We start from the raw sequence: 17,531 nt of genomic DNA, 5'->3' as shown, positions 1-17,531 counted from the left end.
CCATCGCCATAGAAATGGATAAGACTACGAGGGCAGCAGATGCAAATCTAATGAATACATGGGGTTTTCTGCCAAATGTAACGTTATGTACAGACTTACTAAAACAGGGATTGCGGATTAATTTCATATAAACCGAGGGGCTTTTATGCAAAATCGCGCGCGACGGCAGAAACCCAATTCTCTTTATTAGTACTAGATAAAGATAACATCACAAAGACAATACCAAAGGTTCTCCAATAACAACGCCTCTAGGGAGGAAACGGTGCTCAAACGCCACCAGTGATAGCCCTCTCGGTAATGTGTCTAATTGCTAGTTATAAATTTAATTTAAATTGCTATATATAGTAGCTAGTTAATTCTAACCGGATCGAGCGTTGGATTGGCTGAAGTGAGGTGACAGCGTGAGGCATATACCAACGTTGGTTGGCAAGCATAGCACCACCCAATGACCCAAGTGCACGTAACCGCAGCACCGGTTCAAAAATCAGTTCCAAGTTCAAGGGGGGAGCAAGGAATCCAGCCGGTGCCCGTCACAATTTGTTCATTCGCAAGACCAATCAACTCAGGCGCGGTGTTCTTCACGATCGAGCTAGGTAGCACAGAAGAGGAGGGTTAAGGGTAGAAGCTAGTGTTCTTCACGTACTGGGATGGACCCAGCGTTGCACGCGGCTGCGGTGCAGGGGAGCGTGGCGAGCCTGAGGAAGCTGGCGGCCGAGCGCCCCGACATCCTTGGCTCCAAGACGCCCCAGGAGAACACCGCACTGCACATCGCCGCGGAGCTCGGCCATGCCGGCTTCGCGGAGGAGGCCCTGCATGTGGACCACAAGCTGCTCGTCAGCAAGAACGCCGACGGCGACACGCCGCTGCACCTGGCGGCCAGGTCGGGGAAGGTGAGCGTGGTGGAGCTGCTCATCGCACACTCCTCAACCACCGCGCGGGATGGACAGACCGGGGAACCTTCCCCGAGCACCCCTGGTAGCGCGGAGGCGCAGGGGCCTCTGTTGATGGCCAACAAGGCCGGCGACACCCCGCTGCACCAGGCCGTGCAGCACGGCTGGAGCGCCGTGGCGCTCAAGCTGCTGGACGCCGAGCCCAGCTGCGGCCACGCGCTCGACGCGAAAAAGCAGTCGCCGCTGCATATCGCCGCCCGGGAGGGCCTCGCGGACGTCGTGAGCAAGATCGTCAGCCATCCCTGGGTCCGCGAGAGGTTTGTCCCCTCCGACTCCGTCAGCGGCACCGCCCTGCACCAGGCCGTCCTCGGCGGCCACAGCCGTAAGTATCGCCTTATCTTCGTTGATCTTGTACTGTATCGTGTAACTGCAACGTGGCGAGGCAAGCAGGTGTGGTGGAGATATTGCTCGAGGCGACGCCGGAGGATCAGATCGTGCTGACGGACTCGAGCGAGAACAACGCGCTGCACTACGCGGCGCAGAAGAACAGCGCCCGCGTGGTGAAGCTGCTGTTGAACCGGAAGGTGGAGCTGGCCTACAGGCGCAACCGCGACCTGCAGTCGCCGCTGCACGTGGCGGCCAACTACGGGTCGACGGAGGCCATGGTGGAGCTGCTGAAGCACTGCCCCGACGCGGCGGAGATGGTGGACAGCAAGGGCAGGAACGCCCTCCACGTCGCGGTCACCAGCGGCAAGGTGGACGCCCTCAAGCGCCTGCTCAAGCACGTCCGCCCCGAGGAGATCGTCAACCGCGTCGACCATGGCGGCAACACGCCGCTGCACCTCGCCGCCGCCCTGTCGCGCGTCCAGTCGGCGCTGCTCCTCATCAAGGACCGCCGCGTCAACCCCTGCATCCTCAACCGGGAGGGCCAGTCCGCGCGCAGCCTCATCGAGAAGCGCGGCGCCAGCGAGGAGGAGATGGACACCTACGAGATGTACCTGTGGAAGAAGCTCAAGAAGCACGAGGCCTGCAGGTGCCAGAAGCAGCAGCTGCCTCCGATCGCCACCTACCAGTCGCTGCGCGGCCGGAGGGCTGGCCACGACGAGTACTTCAAGCACAGCGTCGAGACCTACACGCTGGTGGCCACGCTCATCGCCACCGTCAGCTTCGCCGCCACCTTCACCATGCCGGGGGGTTACAGCCAGACCGAGGGCACGGCCATCCACGGACACACGGCGGCGTTCAAGATCTTCGTCATCTCCAACACCGTCGCCATGTGCAGCTCCGTCGTCGTCGTCTTCTGTTTCATCTGGGCGTGGCGGGACCCCGTCAAGTTCAAGCTCGACCAACTCATGTGGGGCCACAGGCTCACCATCGTTGCCTGCCTCGCCATGGTCGTCTCGCTCATGACCGCTGTTTACATCACCGTTGCGCCCACGGCAAGGTGGCCTGCGTACGTTGTCATCGCCATAGGAGCTAGCACTCCCGCCATGGTGTTCCTCATTCTTGGGAAAGAGGCATTGTACATCCCACTATAGCTACTACTCAAAAAAAATTGAGAATGGAGCTAAAAGATCTCCTCAAACTTGAGGAAGTCAAGTGGCTTCAGAGATACAAAGACAAGGAAATTAAAGAAGACTCTAACACTAGATACTACTCCCTCCGTCCGAAAATACTTGTCATCAAAATGGATAAAAAGGGGTGTATCTAGAATTAAAATACATCTAGATACATCCTCTTTTATTCATTTTGATGACAAGTATTTCCGGACGGAAGGAGTACCATGCTAAGATAAATGGGAGAAGAAAGAAGAACATGATTCTATCTTTAGAACAAGGAGAAGTGATTGAGGTGGAAGAGAATTTGATGAAATATATCGCTGATTACTATAAAATACTTTTTGGGCATGCTGATAATTCTGGTATTGCCCTTAACATTCAGGCTCCTCAGACTATATCCTCTCAAGAGCATGTAGATTTGTTGAGACCTTTCTCCATGGAAGAAATACACTTTGTGGTGTTTTCTATGGAAAAAAAATAACAGTCCTCATCCTGATGGGTTCTCAATAGACTTTTACCAGCATTTCTGGGAAAGTATTAAAATGGACCTCAAAGTTGCACTAGATAATTTCCATAGTGGCAAGATAGATATATCCAGGCTTAATTATAGAATTGTCACGTTTGTCCCTAAAACCAAAGAGGCAAAACATATTCAAAAATTTAGGCCTATTTTTTTTTGCTAAATGTTAGTTTTAAAATTATTACTAAAGTTCTGATGAACAAACTTAGTAAGGTGGTAAACCCCATCATATCACCTATTCAGATTGCTTTTGTGAAGGGGAGGTACATTATGGAGGATGTAGTCATTTTGCATGAGGCTTTGAATACTATTCATACCAGGAAGTAAAGTGATATGCTGTTTAAAGTTGATTTTGAAAATGCATATGACAAAATTAAATGGCCCTTTGTCCATAAAATGCTAAAACTTTAAAATTTTCCTCATAAGTGGTGTGATTGGGTTATGCATACTATGAGGGGGTGTCAAGTAGGAATCAGAGTGAATGATGAGATTGGACCTTTTTTCAAGACTCATAAGGGGCTCAGGCAGGGAGATTCTTTATCTCCTTTGCTTTTTGATCTAGCTATAGATGCACTAGCTATCATTTTAGATAAAGCTAGATCAAAGGGATACATCAAAGGGGTGTTGACAGAATTCCATGAAAATTGGGTGAACATGCTGCAATATGCAGACGACACCATTTTCTGCTGCAAGATGATGAAGATAGTGCTAGAAATCTCAAATACATCCTGACTGAATTTGAAAAGATGCTTAGATTAAGCATTAACTTCCATAAAAGTGAAATCTACTTGTTTGAGAAGCAAAAAAATAAAACTGCATTGTACCAGGGAAATTTTACTTGTGCACTGGGGGCATGCCCCTCAAGTATTTGGGCCTCCCGGTTTCTAATGCGAGAATTAGAGACAACATGTGGAAGAACATGACTGAAAAAATTGAGAAAAGATGTGCCTGTTGGCGGGGAAGACTGCTTAATATAGCTGGCAGAGTTACCCTGGTTCAATCTTGTCTTACTAACATTCCCATTTACATGATGTCTTTTTATCATCTCCCTGCTGGTGTCAAAAAGAAAGTTGATTTTTACAGAGCTAGAATGGTGTGGCAAGCTGAAGAAGATAAAAAAAATACCACCTGGTGAATTGGAAAACATGTTGCCTTCCCAAACAACAAGAGGGGCTGGGAATTACCAATCTAGAAATTTTTAACATAGCCTTGCTTGCTAAATGGCTTTGGAAATTAGAAGATGAGGATGGTCTGTGGCAAGATATCATTAAAGATAAATATGTGAAAGATAAATGCATTTTCTAGGGTTGGTCATAAAAATGCATATACCCAGTTCTAGTCTAGCCTAATCAAAGTGAAACAATTTTTTTATCCACATGTAAAAAAGAAGCTGGGGGATGGGAGAAATACTAGATTTTGGAAGACTGGTGGATGGGAGACAAACCTCTTAAAGAGGCCTACCCCTCCTTATATGTTGTTAATAATGATCATGGCATCTCTGTTAGGGAAGCCGTTGATAAGGGTTGGGGGCAGTTCTCTTTCAGAAGATCCCTTTATGGAGATTCTGAACAACTTTGGGTTAGTCTGAAGGAGAGATGTGAGGAGGTTTTGATGTTTGGGGGAAAAGACAAACCCATGTGGATGCTCACTGCTGAGAGGAAATTTACTGATAGATCTTTGTACTTGCATCTGATAAGAACTAACTGTGGATTCCCACAAAAATTCCTTTGGAAAGTAAAGGTTCATGCGAAAGTCAAAATTTTCTTGTGGCTCCTTAGTAAAAAAGTATTTTAACAAAAGATAACCTACTAAAAGGGGGATGGAAAGGTGAGAAACATTGTGTCTTTTGTGGAAAAGATGAAAACATTGATCATCTTTTCTTTTCCTGTTCGGTTGCTAGACTAGTCTGGAGTTTGATTGGGTGTGCTTCTGATTTAAAGCAGAATCCTAACAATTTGGATGAATGTTTTTGTAGCTGGCTTAAAAGATTACTGAAAAATGATAAGAAATTAGTTATGGTTGGTACTTCAGCCTTACTTTGGGCGATCTGGATATGCAGAATGATATTACATTTGAGAGAAAGAAAATCAATGACCCTTTGGGGAATGTGAAACTGATGTGTAATTGGATATCTGATTGGGCTGTGTTGTAGATAAAGAACCCAGAGGAAAAACTACTGACGTTGGGAGGAAGACACATCGAGCAGATGGCATGTGAAATTTATCGCGCATCTCATGGGTGGCGTTTTGGAGTACCGCGGTTGAAGAAGTGATATTTGGAGCTGGCAAGTGATTGGGAGCTCGCGCTGATTCCTAGTGTTAGTTAGTTCAAGTCATTGTGATTGTTCTTTCGGGTTCCTGATAAAACTTGTGTTGTAAAAGTTGTGACTGTTTGGTTGTTTGCCGTATGGGGATGGATATCTCTGCTCCCTCTAGATGTCTAGACTGTAGTATTTGTTAGTTTGTGGCTCTCGTACTTGAATTCGGTGTTTGTTCTCGTTGCTGATTTCCATAAATGAAATTGGAGGGGGACCCTCTTTCACTCAAAAAACAGCTAATATTCCTCGTCTTCCTTCGTCTCTGAAAAGAAGGCATGCAGCTTTTTATTAAGCAAACGATACAAAGTTTAATCAAGTTTGTAGTAAAAACTATCAAAATCTATAATTCCTAATTAATATTATTAGATCCATAATAAATTTGTGTTTATATATTGTATCTATTTAAATTTGTGGTTCAAAATAGATGTATTCCAATGCTTTCATGATTTTCAACATTTAGTTGAGCGTCTTTTTAACACCAAAATCATATTTATGCAAACTGTTGGGATGGTGAGTATCACAAACTCAACCACTTTTCCCAGCGTATTGGCATCACTCATCATGTTTCGTGTCCACATGCGCACCAACAAAACGGTTCTGCTGAGAGAGAGCATCGTCTCACCTATCATGTTTCGTGTCCACATGCGCACCGACAAAACGGTTCTGCTGAGAGAAAGCATCGTCATATTGTTGAAGTTGGGCTTGCGTTGCTTGCTCATGCCTCTATGGCTCTTAAATTCTGGGATGAAGCGTTTCTTTCCACGATGTATCTTATTAATCGTGTTCCTAGTCACGTCATCAATATGCTTTCCCCGCTTGAACGACTCTTCAATGGAAAAACACAACTATCCATCTCTTCATGTTTTTGTTTGCGCATGTTGGCCTAATCTTTGACCATATAATACTCTTAAATTAGCTTTTCACTCTATTCGATGTGCTTTCCTTGGCTACAGTAACAAACACAAGGGATACAAGTGTCCTGATATTTCCTCCGGCCGTTAGAGCCAAAATTCATCCCAATGCCAGAGCACGTTTGAGCCGAAATTCTACTTTTGCCTCCAAACCTTCATAATCCTACGAGTAATGATCAAGGGGGTGATGATTTGCATGATCATATTACAGGGAGCTCGATAGGCTGACAACACGTGAACGCTAAAATTCATCTCCCGTGATGTTATTTTTGACGAGTCCGTGTTGCCTTTCTCACAACTTCATCCCAATGCTGGAGCATGTTAGAGCCGAAATTCTACTTTTGCCTCCAAACCTTCATAATCCTACGAGTATTGATCACGGGGTGATGATTTGCATGATCATATTACAGGGGAGCTCGACAGTCTGACAACACGTGAACGCTAATGGTGCAGGTATGGCTATTAGTCACATCGGTCATGCAGCCATTAATTCTTTTGATCATACATGAAATTTTCATCTTAACGATGTCCTTTATGTTCCTCAAGCCACTAAAATCCTAGTTTCAGCAAGTCATTTTGCTTCTGATAATAATACCATTGTGGAAATTCACCCTTATTCATTTTTTTTGTAAAGGACCCAACAAAGAGGGCAATTCTTCTAAGCGGCAGATGTGAGCAGGGTCTTTACTCAGTGAAGTCATCTCCTTTCTTTAGTAGTCAAGTCCTTGGTGCTTCAAGACCGTCCTTGAAAAGGTGGCATGATGGCCTTGGTCACCAGCCTCTCCAATACTCAAGAAAATCCTTAAATTTTAATTTACCAGGGACACTTTTAGTCTCATTGTCAAAGCAGCAACATTCGGTTAGTTCTTGTCTTGTATGTGTCCAAAAATTGGAGTCTTCGTCAGCTAGATGTGAAGAATACATTCCTTCATGGTGTTCTAGAAGAGAATGTGTACATGAGGCAACCTCCAGGATATGAGGATCCAACCAAGAGGCAATATGTGTGTAAGTTGGATAAAGCTTTGTATGGCTTGAAATAGGCTCCTCGTGCGTGGTTTGCTAGACTGAACTCGAAACTATTGGCTCTGGGATTTTCCTCTTCACGGGCGAACACGTCATTGTTCTTCTTCAAGCAAGGTGGAGTTACAATGTATCTTCTTATCTATGTGGATGACATCATAGGCGCTAGTTCATCTGATTTTTCGGTTGAAGCCTTGCGCAAAGATCTTCGGTGTGTTTTTCCTCTCAAAGATTGGGCAAATCTCCATTATTTTCTTGGCATTGAGTTGAAAAGAAAAAAAAAAGACAAAATATTGTTGACACAAGAGAAATACTCTAATGATCTCCTCAAATGAGTTGCGATGCAACATTGCAAGCCGTTGGATACACCACTCTTAGTTTCATAAAAGTTGTCAGCTGAAGGTGGTAATTGGCTGAGTGATGAGGATGGAACTAGATACAAAAGTATAGTGGGAGCATTGCAATACTTAACCTTGACAAGACCAGATATTGCTTTTGCGGTGAAAGAAGTTTGTCAGTTTCTTCATTCACCCACTAGCATACACTGGACTGCAGTTATGCGAATTCTACGATACATGAAAGGTACGCTTGGAGTAGGACTAAAAATTACAAAATCGAAGTCTACTCTTATAAGTGCCTTTTCATATGTAGATTGGGCTAGTAGTCCTGATGATCGTAGATCCACAAGAGGTTTTGCAGTATACTTTGGTGACAATCTTGTTTTTTGGATTGCTCAAAACTAGGTAACAGTGTCGAGGTCGAGCATGGAAGCAGAGTACAAATCCCTGGCCAATGCATGAGCTGGAATCATTTGAATCCAAACACTTCTGCAGGAACTCGGAGTCGATCAACCTAGGGCAGCATGTCTATGGTGTGACAATCTTGGAGCAACATATCTCTCAGCTCACCTAATATTTCATGCTCGGACTAAACACATTTAAGTTCATTATCACTTTATTAGAGAGAGAGAGTTGGAGACAAGCTTCTTGAGATCATATTCATCCCCTCTGCCTCTGGTGATCAGGTAGCAGATGCCTTCATGAAAGCACTTGCTACTAGACAGTTTTTTTAGAATACATATAGGACGAGGACTTGGACTTGGAGACGGGCCTTTGCCGCACCGTTCCGATATGTAAACACAACGATCTATGTATCTTTGTGTAACATCTTCCCCTAATAATAAAGCAAACAGTGCTTCTGGTGGTACGTCACCGGTAAATTTGCAAAAAAGCCCCTCACTTTTTATAAAATCAACCCGCAGTCCGTATAGAATCAACCCGGAAGTGAAAAAAAGCCCACGCCGTCCGTCTCCCACACACAAAGCAGAGCAGTTGATTTTCTCTATAAAATCCCACATACGTGCGCCTTGATGATTCTAACAAGAGGCAACCGAAATCAACAGAAGAACGGATCCAAAGAGGTGTGCAGCTAAGGAACCAAACGGAACCCAGAGAGATGTGGAAGAAATTGGGATGATGCAGATAGAAATTGGCCTTCTAGCGAAGGGAAGGGCCTGCTCCGGGCAAAGGAGAGGCCGACCGGAGGGGAGCAACCCTGGCCTTGCTCGGCCACGAGCTTCGTGGTGGGGCGGTGTTGTGGCCCTCGTCGGCCGGTGGCAGCGGCTATGGAGGGGAGGCGAAGGGGGCGCGCGAGGAGGCGAAGGGCGCAGCAGGAGAGGATGGAGCGGCGGACGACTGTGCTCGCCAGCAACGGTCCCTAGCTGGCTGGCCGGCAGATCTGGCTACCAATAGAGCCACTGCACACCGCGGCACCGCGGCCCTGCAGCCCCCATCGCCACCAGCCAGTCAGCCACCCTCCACAGGGAGGAGAGGGGCTACACCACCACGGAACGCGGGGGAGGGGAAGGGAGGGGAGGAGGGGGCGGGGCGGGATCACGGCAGCGGGCGCATCCCTGGGGGAGGTTGGGATGGACTTGGCTTGGCGAGAGCAGGAAAAAGAGGAGAAAAGGAACGACAGCTGATGAAGTGCGTGGGACAGAGACAACGATGATAAGGTTGGAAGGAAACAGCGGTGCATGGGGATCCCAATTATTTTTTTTCAACAGAAGAGGTATCCCGAGTGTGTTAGATATTTCTCGTAGCAGTACATGCATTTGTTTGCTTCTCCAAATCTACATGCACACAATTGACAGGTCTGTTTCTATGTTTTTTCTTCTTCTTGAAGTTGGTTTTGCATCAGTTTGTATTTTTTGATGTGTACTCATGGTGACTACATAGGCCAACACACACGGCGGAAACATATATGTCCGGACACCCAATAAAATAAAGTAGTTTTCTCGTCTTAGGATGGACAACATTTAACATATTGTGATTGCGTGAGTATTGAGATCACTGTCAGAGTATTGAGATCACTGTCAGCGAGAGTGGAGAGGAGGATAAGTAGCAACACAGATGGGACGCCATGCGTTGAAATAAAAGACGGACACATTGTAGTCTCAAGTCATAATTATTGTGTTAGGAGAGTGTGGTATATTTCTCGTTGCAACGCAGAGACTCTTTTGCTAGTAAAGAGAAAAGTATGTTTCCGGTCCTGCAAATTCCCCAAAAGTATAGACTTATATCTTCCCCTAATAATAAAGCAAACAGTGCTTCTGGTCGTACGTTGCCGGTAAATTTGCAAAAAAGCCCCTCACTTTTTATAAAATCAACCCGCAGTCCGTATAGAATCAACCCGGAAGTGAAAAAAAAGCCCACGCCGTACGTCTCCCACACACAAAGCAGAGCAGTTGATTTTCTATATAAATCCGCACATCCGTGCGCCTTGATGATTCTAACAAGAGGCAACCGAAATCAACAGAAGAACGGATCCAAAGAGGTGTGCAGCTAAGGAACCAAACGGAACCAGAGAGATGTGGAAGAAATTGGGATGATGCACATAGAAATTGGCCTTCTAGCGAAGGGAAGGGCCTGCTCCGGGCAAAGGAGAGGCCGACCGGAGGGGAGCAACCCTAGCCTTGCTCGGCCACGAGCTTCGTGGTGGGGCGGTGTTGTGGCCCTCGTCGGCCGGTGGCAGCGGCTATGGAGGGGAGGCGAAGGGGGCGCGCGAGGAGGCGAAGGGCGCAGCAGGAGAGGATGGAGCGGCGGACGACTGTGCTCGCCAGCAACGGTCCCTGGCTGGCCGGCCGGCAGATCTAGCTACCAACAGAGCCACTGCACACCGCGGCACCGCAGCCCTGCAGCCCCCATCGCCACCAGCCTGTCAGCCACCCTCCACAGGGAGGAGAGGGGCTACACCACCACAAAACGCGGGGGAGGGGAAGGGAGGGGAGGAGGGGGCGGGGCGGGATCACGGCAGCGGGCGCATCCCTGGGGGAGGTCGGGATGGACTTGGCTTGGCGAGAGCAGGAAAAAGAGGAGAAAAGGAACGGCAACTGATGAAGTGCGTGGGACAGAGACAACGATGATAAGGTTGGAAGGAAACAGCGGTGCATGGGGATCCCAATTATTTTTTTTCAACAGAAGAGGTATCCCGAGTGTGTTAGATATTTCTCGTAGCAGTACATGCATTTGTTTGCTTCTCCAAATCTACATGCACACAATTAACAGGTCTGTTTCTATGTTTTTTCTTCTTCTTGAAGTTGGTTTTGCATCCGTTTGTATTTTTTGATGTGTACTCATGGTGACTACATAGGCCAACACACACGGCGGAAACATATATGTCCGGACACCCAATAAAATAAAGTTGTTTTCTCGTCTTAGGATGGACAACATTTAACATATTGTGATTGCGTGAGTATTGAGATCACTGTCAGAGTATTGAGATCACTGTCAGCGAGAGTGGAGAGGAGGATAAGTAGCAACACAGATGGGACGTCATGCGTTGAAATAAAAGACGGACACATTGTAGTCTCAAGTCATAATTATTGTGTTAGGAGAGTGTGGTATATTTCCCGTTGCAACACACAGACTCTTTTGCTAGTAAAGAGAAAAGTATGTTTCCGGTCCTGCAAATTCCCCAAAAGTATAGACTTATATCTTCCCCTAATAATAAAGCAAACAATGCTTCTGGTCGTACGTCGCCGGTAAATTTGCAAAAAAGCCCCTCACTTTTTATAAAATCAACCCGCAGTCCGTATAGAATCAACCCGGAAGTGAAAAAAAAAGCCCACGCCGTCCGTCTCCCACACACAAAGCAGAGCAGTTGATTTTCTCTATAAATCCGCACATACGTGCGCCTTGATGATTCTAACAAGAGGCAACCGAAATCAACAGAAGAACGGATCCAAAGAGGTGTGCAGCTAAGGAACCAAACGGAACCCAGAGAGATGTGGAAGAAATTGGGATGATGCAGATAGAAACTGGCCTTCTAGCGAAGGGAAGGGCCTGCTCCGGGCAAAGGAGAGGCCGACCGGAGGGGAGCAACCCTGGCCTTGCTCGGCCACGAGCTTCGTGGTGGGGCGGTGTTGTGGCCCTCGTCGGCCGGTGGCAGCGGCTATGGAGGGGAGGCGAAGGGGGCACGCGAGGAGGCGAAGGGCGCAGCAGGAGAGGATGGAGCGGCGGACGACTGTGCTCGCCAGCAACGGTCCCTGGCTGGCCGGCCGGCAGATCTGGCTACCAACAGAGCCACTGCACACCGCGGCACCGCGGCCCTGCAGCCCCCATCGCCACCAGCCAGTCAGCCACCCTCCACAGGGAGGAGAGGGGCTACACCACCACGGAACGCGGGGGAGGGGAAGGGAGGGGAGGAGGGGGCGGGGCGGGATCACGGCAGCGGGCGCATCCCTGGGGGAGGTCGGGATGGACTTGGCTTGGCGAGAGCAGGAAAAAGAGGAGAAAAGGAACGACAGCTGATGAAGTGCGTGGGACAGAGACAACGATGATAAGGTTGGAAGGAAACAGCGGTGCATGGGGATCCCAATTATTATTTTTCAACAGAAGAGGTATCCCGAGTGTGTTAGATATTTCTCGTAGCAGTACATGCATTTGTTTGCTTCTCCAAATCTACATGCACACAATTGACAGGTCTGTTTCTATGTTTTTTCTTCTTCTTGAAGTTGGTTTTGCATCCGTTTGTACTTTTTGATGCGTACTCATGGTGACTACATAGGCCAACACACACGGCGGAAACATATATGTCCGGACACCCAATAAAATAAAGTAGTTTTCTCGTCTTAGGATGGACAACATTTAACATATTGTGATTGCGTGAGTATTGAGATCACTGTCAGAGTATTGAGATCACTGTCAGCGAGAGTGGAGAGCAGGATAAGTAGCAACACAGATGGGACGCCATGCGTTGAAATAAAAGACGGACACATTGTAGTCTCAAGTCATAATTATTGTGTTAGGAGAGTGTGGTATATTTCCCGTTGCAACGCAGAGACTCTTTTGCTAGTAAAGAGAAAAGTATGTTTCCGGTCCTGCAAATTCCCCAAAAGTATAGACTTATATCTTCCCCTAATAATAAAGCAAACAGTGCTTCTGGTCGTACGTCGCCGGTAAATTTGCAAAAAAGCCCCTCACTTTTTATAAAATCAACCCGCAGTCCGTATAGAATCAACCCGGAAGTGAAAAAAAAGCCCACGCCGTACGTCTCCCACACACAAAGCAGAGCAGTTGATTTTCTATATAAATCCGCACATCCGTGCGCCTTGATGATTCTAACAAGAGGCAACCGAAATCAACAGAAGAACGGATCCAAAGAGGTGTGCAGCTAAGGAACCAAACGGAACCAGAGAGATGTGGAAGAAATTGGGATGATGCAGATAGAAATTGGCCTTCTAGCGAAGGGAAGGGCCTGCTCCGGGCAAAGGAGAGGCCGACCGGAGGGGAGCAACCCTAGCCTTGCTCGGCCACGAGCTTCGTGGTGGGGCGGTTTTGTGGCCCTCGTCGGCCGGTGGCAGCGGCTATGGAGGGGAGGCGAAGGGGGCGCGCGAGGAGGCGAAGGGCTCAGCTGGAGAGGATGGAGCGGCGGACGACTGTGCTCGCCAGCAACGGTCCCTGGCTGGCCGGCCGGCAGATCTAGCTACCAACAGAGCCACTGCACACCGCGGCACCGCGGCCCTGCAGCCCCCATCGCCACCAGCCAGTCAGCCACCCTCCACAGGGAGGAGAGGGGCTACACCACCACGGAACGCGGGGGAGGGGAAGGGAGGGGAGGAGGGGGCGGGGCGGGATCACGGCAGCGGGCGCATCCCTGGGGGAGGTCGGGATGGACTTGGCTTGGCGAGAGCAGGAAAAAGAGGAGAAAAGGAACGGCAACTGATGAAGTGCGTGGGACAGAGACAACGATGATAAGGTTGGAAGGAAACAGCGGTGCATGGGGATCCCAATTATTTTTTTTCAACAGAAGAGGTATCCCGAGTGTGTTATATATTTCTCGTAGCAGTACATGCATTTGTTTGCTTCTCCAAATCTACATGCACACAATTGACAGGTCTGTTTCTATGTTTTTTCTTCTTCTTGAAGTTGGTTTTGCATCCGTTTGTATTTTTTGATGTGTACTCATGGTGACTACATAGGCCAACACACACGGCGGAAACATATATGTCCGGACACCCAATAAAATAAAGTTGTTTTCTCGTCTTAGGATGGACAACATTTAACATATTGTGATTGCGTGAGTATTGAGATCACTGTCAGAGTATTGAGATCACTGTCAGCGAGAGTGGAGAGGAGGATAAGTAGCAACACAGATGGGACGTCATGCGTTGAAATAAAAGACGGACACATTGTAGTCTCAAGTCATAATTATTGTGTTAGGAGAGTGTGGTATATTTCCCGTTGCAACACACAGACTCTTTTGCAAGTAAAGAGAAAAGTATGTTTCCGGTCCTGCAAATTCCCCAAAAGTATAGACTTATATCTTCCCCTAATAATAAAGCAAACAATGCTTCTGGTCGTACGTCGCCGGTAAATTTGCAAAAAAGCCCCTCACTTTTTATAAAATCAACCCGCAGTCCGTATAGAATCAACCCGGAAGTGAAAAAAAAGCCCACGCCGTCCGTCTCCCACACACAAAGCAGAACCGTTGATTTTCTCTATAAATCCGCACATACGTGCGCCTTGATGATTCTAACAAGAGGCAACCGAAATCAACAGAAGAACGGATCCAAAGAGGTGTGCAGCTAAGGAACCAAACGGAACCAGAGAGATGTGGAAGAAATTGGGATGATGCAGATAGAAACTGGACTTCTAGCGAAGGGAAGGGCCTGCTCCGGGCAAAGGAGAGGCCGACCGGAGGGGAGCAACCCTGGCCTTGCTCGGCCACGAGCTTCGTGGTGGGGCGGTGTTGTGGCCCTCGTCGGCCGGTGGCAGCGGCTATGGAGGGGAGGCGAAGGGGGCGCGCGAGGAGGCGAAGGGCGCAGCAGGAGAGGATGGAGCGGCGGATGACTGTGCTCGCCAGCAACGGTCCCTGGTTGGCCGGCCGGCAGATCTGGCTACCAACAGAGCCACTGCACACCGCGGCACCGCGGCCCTGCAGCCCCCATCGCCACCAGCCAGTCAGCCACCCTCCACAGGGAGGAGAGGGGCTACACCACCACGGAACGCGGGGGAGGGGAAGGGAGGGGAGGAGGGGGCGGGGCAGGATCACGGCAGCGGGCGCATCCCTGGGGGAGGTCGGGATGGACTTGGCTTGGCGAGAGCAGGAAAAAGAGGAGAAAAGGAACGACAACTGATGAAGTGCGTGGGACAGAGACAACGATGATAAGGTTGGAAGGAAACAGCGGTGCATGGGGATCCCAATTATTTTTTTTCAACAAAAGAGGTATCCCGAGTGTGTTAGATATTTCTCGTAGCAGTACATGCATTTGTTTGCTTCTCCAAATCTACATGCACACAATTGACAGGTCTGTTTCTATGTTTTTTCTTCTCTTGAAGTTGGTTTTGCATCCGTTTGTATTTTTTGATGTGTACTCATGGTGACTACATAGGCCAACACACACGGCGGAAACATATATGTCCGGACACCCAATAAAATAAAGTAGTTTTCTCGTCTTAGGATGGACAACATTTAACATATTGTGATTGCGTGAGTATTGAGATCACTGTCAGAGTATTGAGATCACTGTCAGCGAGAGTGGAGAGGAGGATAAGTAGCAACACAGATGGGACGCCATGCGTTGAAATAAAAGACGGACACATTGTAGTCTCAAGTCATAATTATTGTGTTAGGAGAGTGTGGTATATTTCCCGTTGCAACGCAGAGACTCTTTTGCTAGTAAAGAGAAAAGTATGTTTCCGGTCCTGCAAATTCCCCAAAAGTATAGACTTATATCTTCCCCTAATAATAAAGCAAACAGTGCTTCTGGTCGTACGTCGCCGGTAAATTTGCAAAAAAGCCCCTCACTTTTTATAAAATCAACCCGCAGTCCGTATAGAATCAACCCGGAAGTGAAAAAAAAAGCCCACGCCGTCCGTCTCCCACACACAAAGCAGAACCGTTGATTTTCTCTATAAATCCGCACATACGTGCGCCTTGATGATTCTAACAAGAGGCAACCGAAATCAACAGAAGAACGGATCCAAAGAGGTGTGCAGCTAAGGAACCAAACGGAACCCAGAGAGATGTGGAAGAAATTGGGATGATGCAGATAGAAATTGGCCTTCTAGCGAAGGGAAGGGCCTGCTCCGGGCAAAGGAGAGGCCGACCGGAGGGGAGCAACCCTGGCCTTGCTCGGCCACGAGCTTCGTGGTGGGGCGGTGTTGTGGCCCTCGTCGGCCGGTGGCAGCGGCTATGGAGGGGAGGCGAAGGGGGCGCGCGAGGAGGCGAAGGGCGCAGCAGGAGAGGATGGAGCGGCGGACGACTGTGCTCGCCAGCAACGGTCCCTGGCTGGCCGGCTGACAGATCTGGCTACCAACAGAGCCACTGCACACCGCGGCACCGCGGCCCTGCAGCCCCCATCGCCACCAGCCAGTCAGCCACCCTCCACAGGGAGGAGAGGGGCTACACCACCACGGAACGCGTGGGAGGGGAAGGGAGGGGAGGAGGGGGCGGGGCGGGATCACGGCAGCGGGCGCATCCCTGGGGGAGGTCGGGATGGACTTGGCTTGGCGTGAGCAGGAAAAAGAGGAGAAAAGGAACGACAACTGATGAAGTGCGTGGGACAGAGACAACGATGATAAGGTTGGAAGGGAACAACGATGCATGGGATCCCGATTATTTTTTTCAACGGAAGTGGTATCCCGATTGTGTTAGATCTTTCTCGTAGCAGTACATGCATTTGTTTGCTTCTCCAAATCTACATGCACACAATTGACAGATCTGTTTCTATGTTTTTTCTTCTTCTTGAAGTTGGATTTGCATCCGTTTGTATTTTTTGATGTATACTCATGGTGCCTACATAGGCCAACACACACGGCGGAAACATATATGTGCGGACACCCAATAAAATAAAGTAGATTTCTCGTCTTAGGATGGACAACATTTAACATATTGTGATTGCGTGAGTATTGAGATCACTGTCAGAGTATTGAGATCACTATCAGCGCGAGTGGAGAGGAGGATAAGTAGCAACACAGATGAGACGCCATGCGTTGAAATAAAAGACGGACACATTGTAGTCTCAAGTCATAATTATTGTGTTAGGAGAGTGTGGTATATTTCCCGTTGCAACGCACCGGCTCTTTTGCTAGTAAAGAGAAAAGTATGTTTCCGGTCCTGCAAGTTCCCCAAAAGTATAGACTTATAGCAAAAAAATATTAAAAAAAAACTCTGAAATTTTTTGCCAACCAAAATGCTTGGGTGCATAAAATTTTGTATGGTGTTTCGACATCCGAGGAGCTCGCGGAACAAAACACTAATTTTGGCCCAAAAAAGCCAAAATTTGTTTTTTTCTAGAGCTCCTAGATGTTATTTGACCAAAAAAATTTACACGCGCCAAGCACACCCAAGCATGTTGGTTGTCACAAAATTTCAGATTTTTGTGGATTTGTTTACTATATTTTTGAATTTACTGTTCATCAATCAAACCTGGTCAACACGGTCAAACATGGTCAAACCCCAGTCAACGTGCTCAAAATCTGGTTGTGGACCAAACTTATCCGGTTTTTAGACTTGAAAGGACCAAATATATATGAAAAAATCTTGAGGGGCCAAGTCTATACTTTTGGGAAATTTAAGAGACAAAAACATATTTTTCTCTAATATACCCTTATATAGAGAAGAATTTTGGACAAAACTACCCTTAGCTAGTTAGGTACTCCCTCAGTCCGGAAATACTTGTCGGGGGAATGAATGTATCTAGACGTATTTTAGTTTTAGATGCATCCATTATATCCATTTCTGCGACAAGTAATTAGCAGGTTAATTAGCGGCAACTAATTAACAACGGCCTAATAAAAGGCAACTAAA

General features: G+C 47.8%; 1 protein-coding gene across 1 annotated transcript; it reads left to right on the top strand.

Moving 5' to 3' along the window:
• Positions 1–434: 434 nt before the first annotated feature.
• LOC109774744 (uncharacterized) lies at positions 435–2,535 on the top strand. The gene is made up of 2 exons (XM_020333506.4): positions 435–1,272; positions 1,341–2,535. Exons 1-2 carry the CDS (start codon positions 648–650, stop codon positions 2,426–2,428), a joined length of 1,713 nt encoding a protein of 570 aa, XP_020189095.1. The 5' UTR covers positions 435–647; the 3' UTR covers positions 2,429–2,535.
• The last annotated feature ends 14,996 nt before the right edge of the window (positions 2,536–17,531 follow it).

The sequence above is a fragment of the Aegilops tauschii genome, chromosome 7, assembly GCF_002575655.3.
Source record: "Aegilops tauschii subsp. strangulata cultivar AL8/78 chromosome 7, Aet v6.0, whole genome shotgun sequence".
NCBI lineage: Eukaryota > Viridiplantae > Streptophyta > Magnoliopsida > Poales > Poaceae > Aegilops > Aegilops tauschii.
This window is presented reverse-complemented; position numbering and strand designations above follow the sequence as displayed.

Excerpts from the sequence above, each read along its gene's own strand:
- LOC109774744 (XM_020333506.4), top strand. The coding sequence starts at position 648 with ATGGACCCAGCGTTGCACGCGGCTGCGGTGCAGGGGAGCGTGGCGAGC. Across the intron at positions 1,273-1,340 it reads CGTCCTCGGCGGCCACAGCC|GTGTGGTGGAGATATTGCTC; the intron begins GTAAGTATCGCC and ends CGAGGCAAGCAG.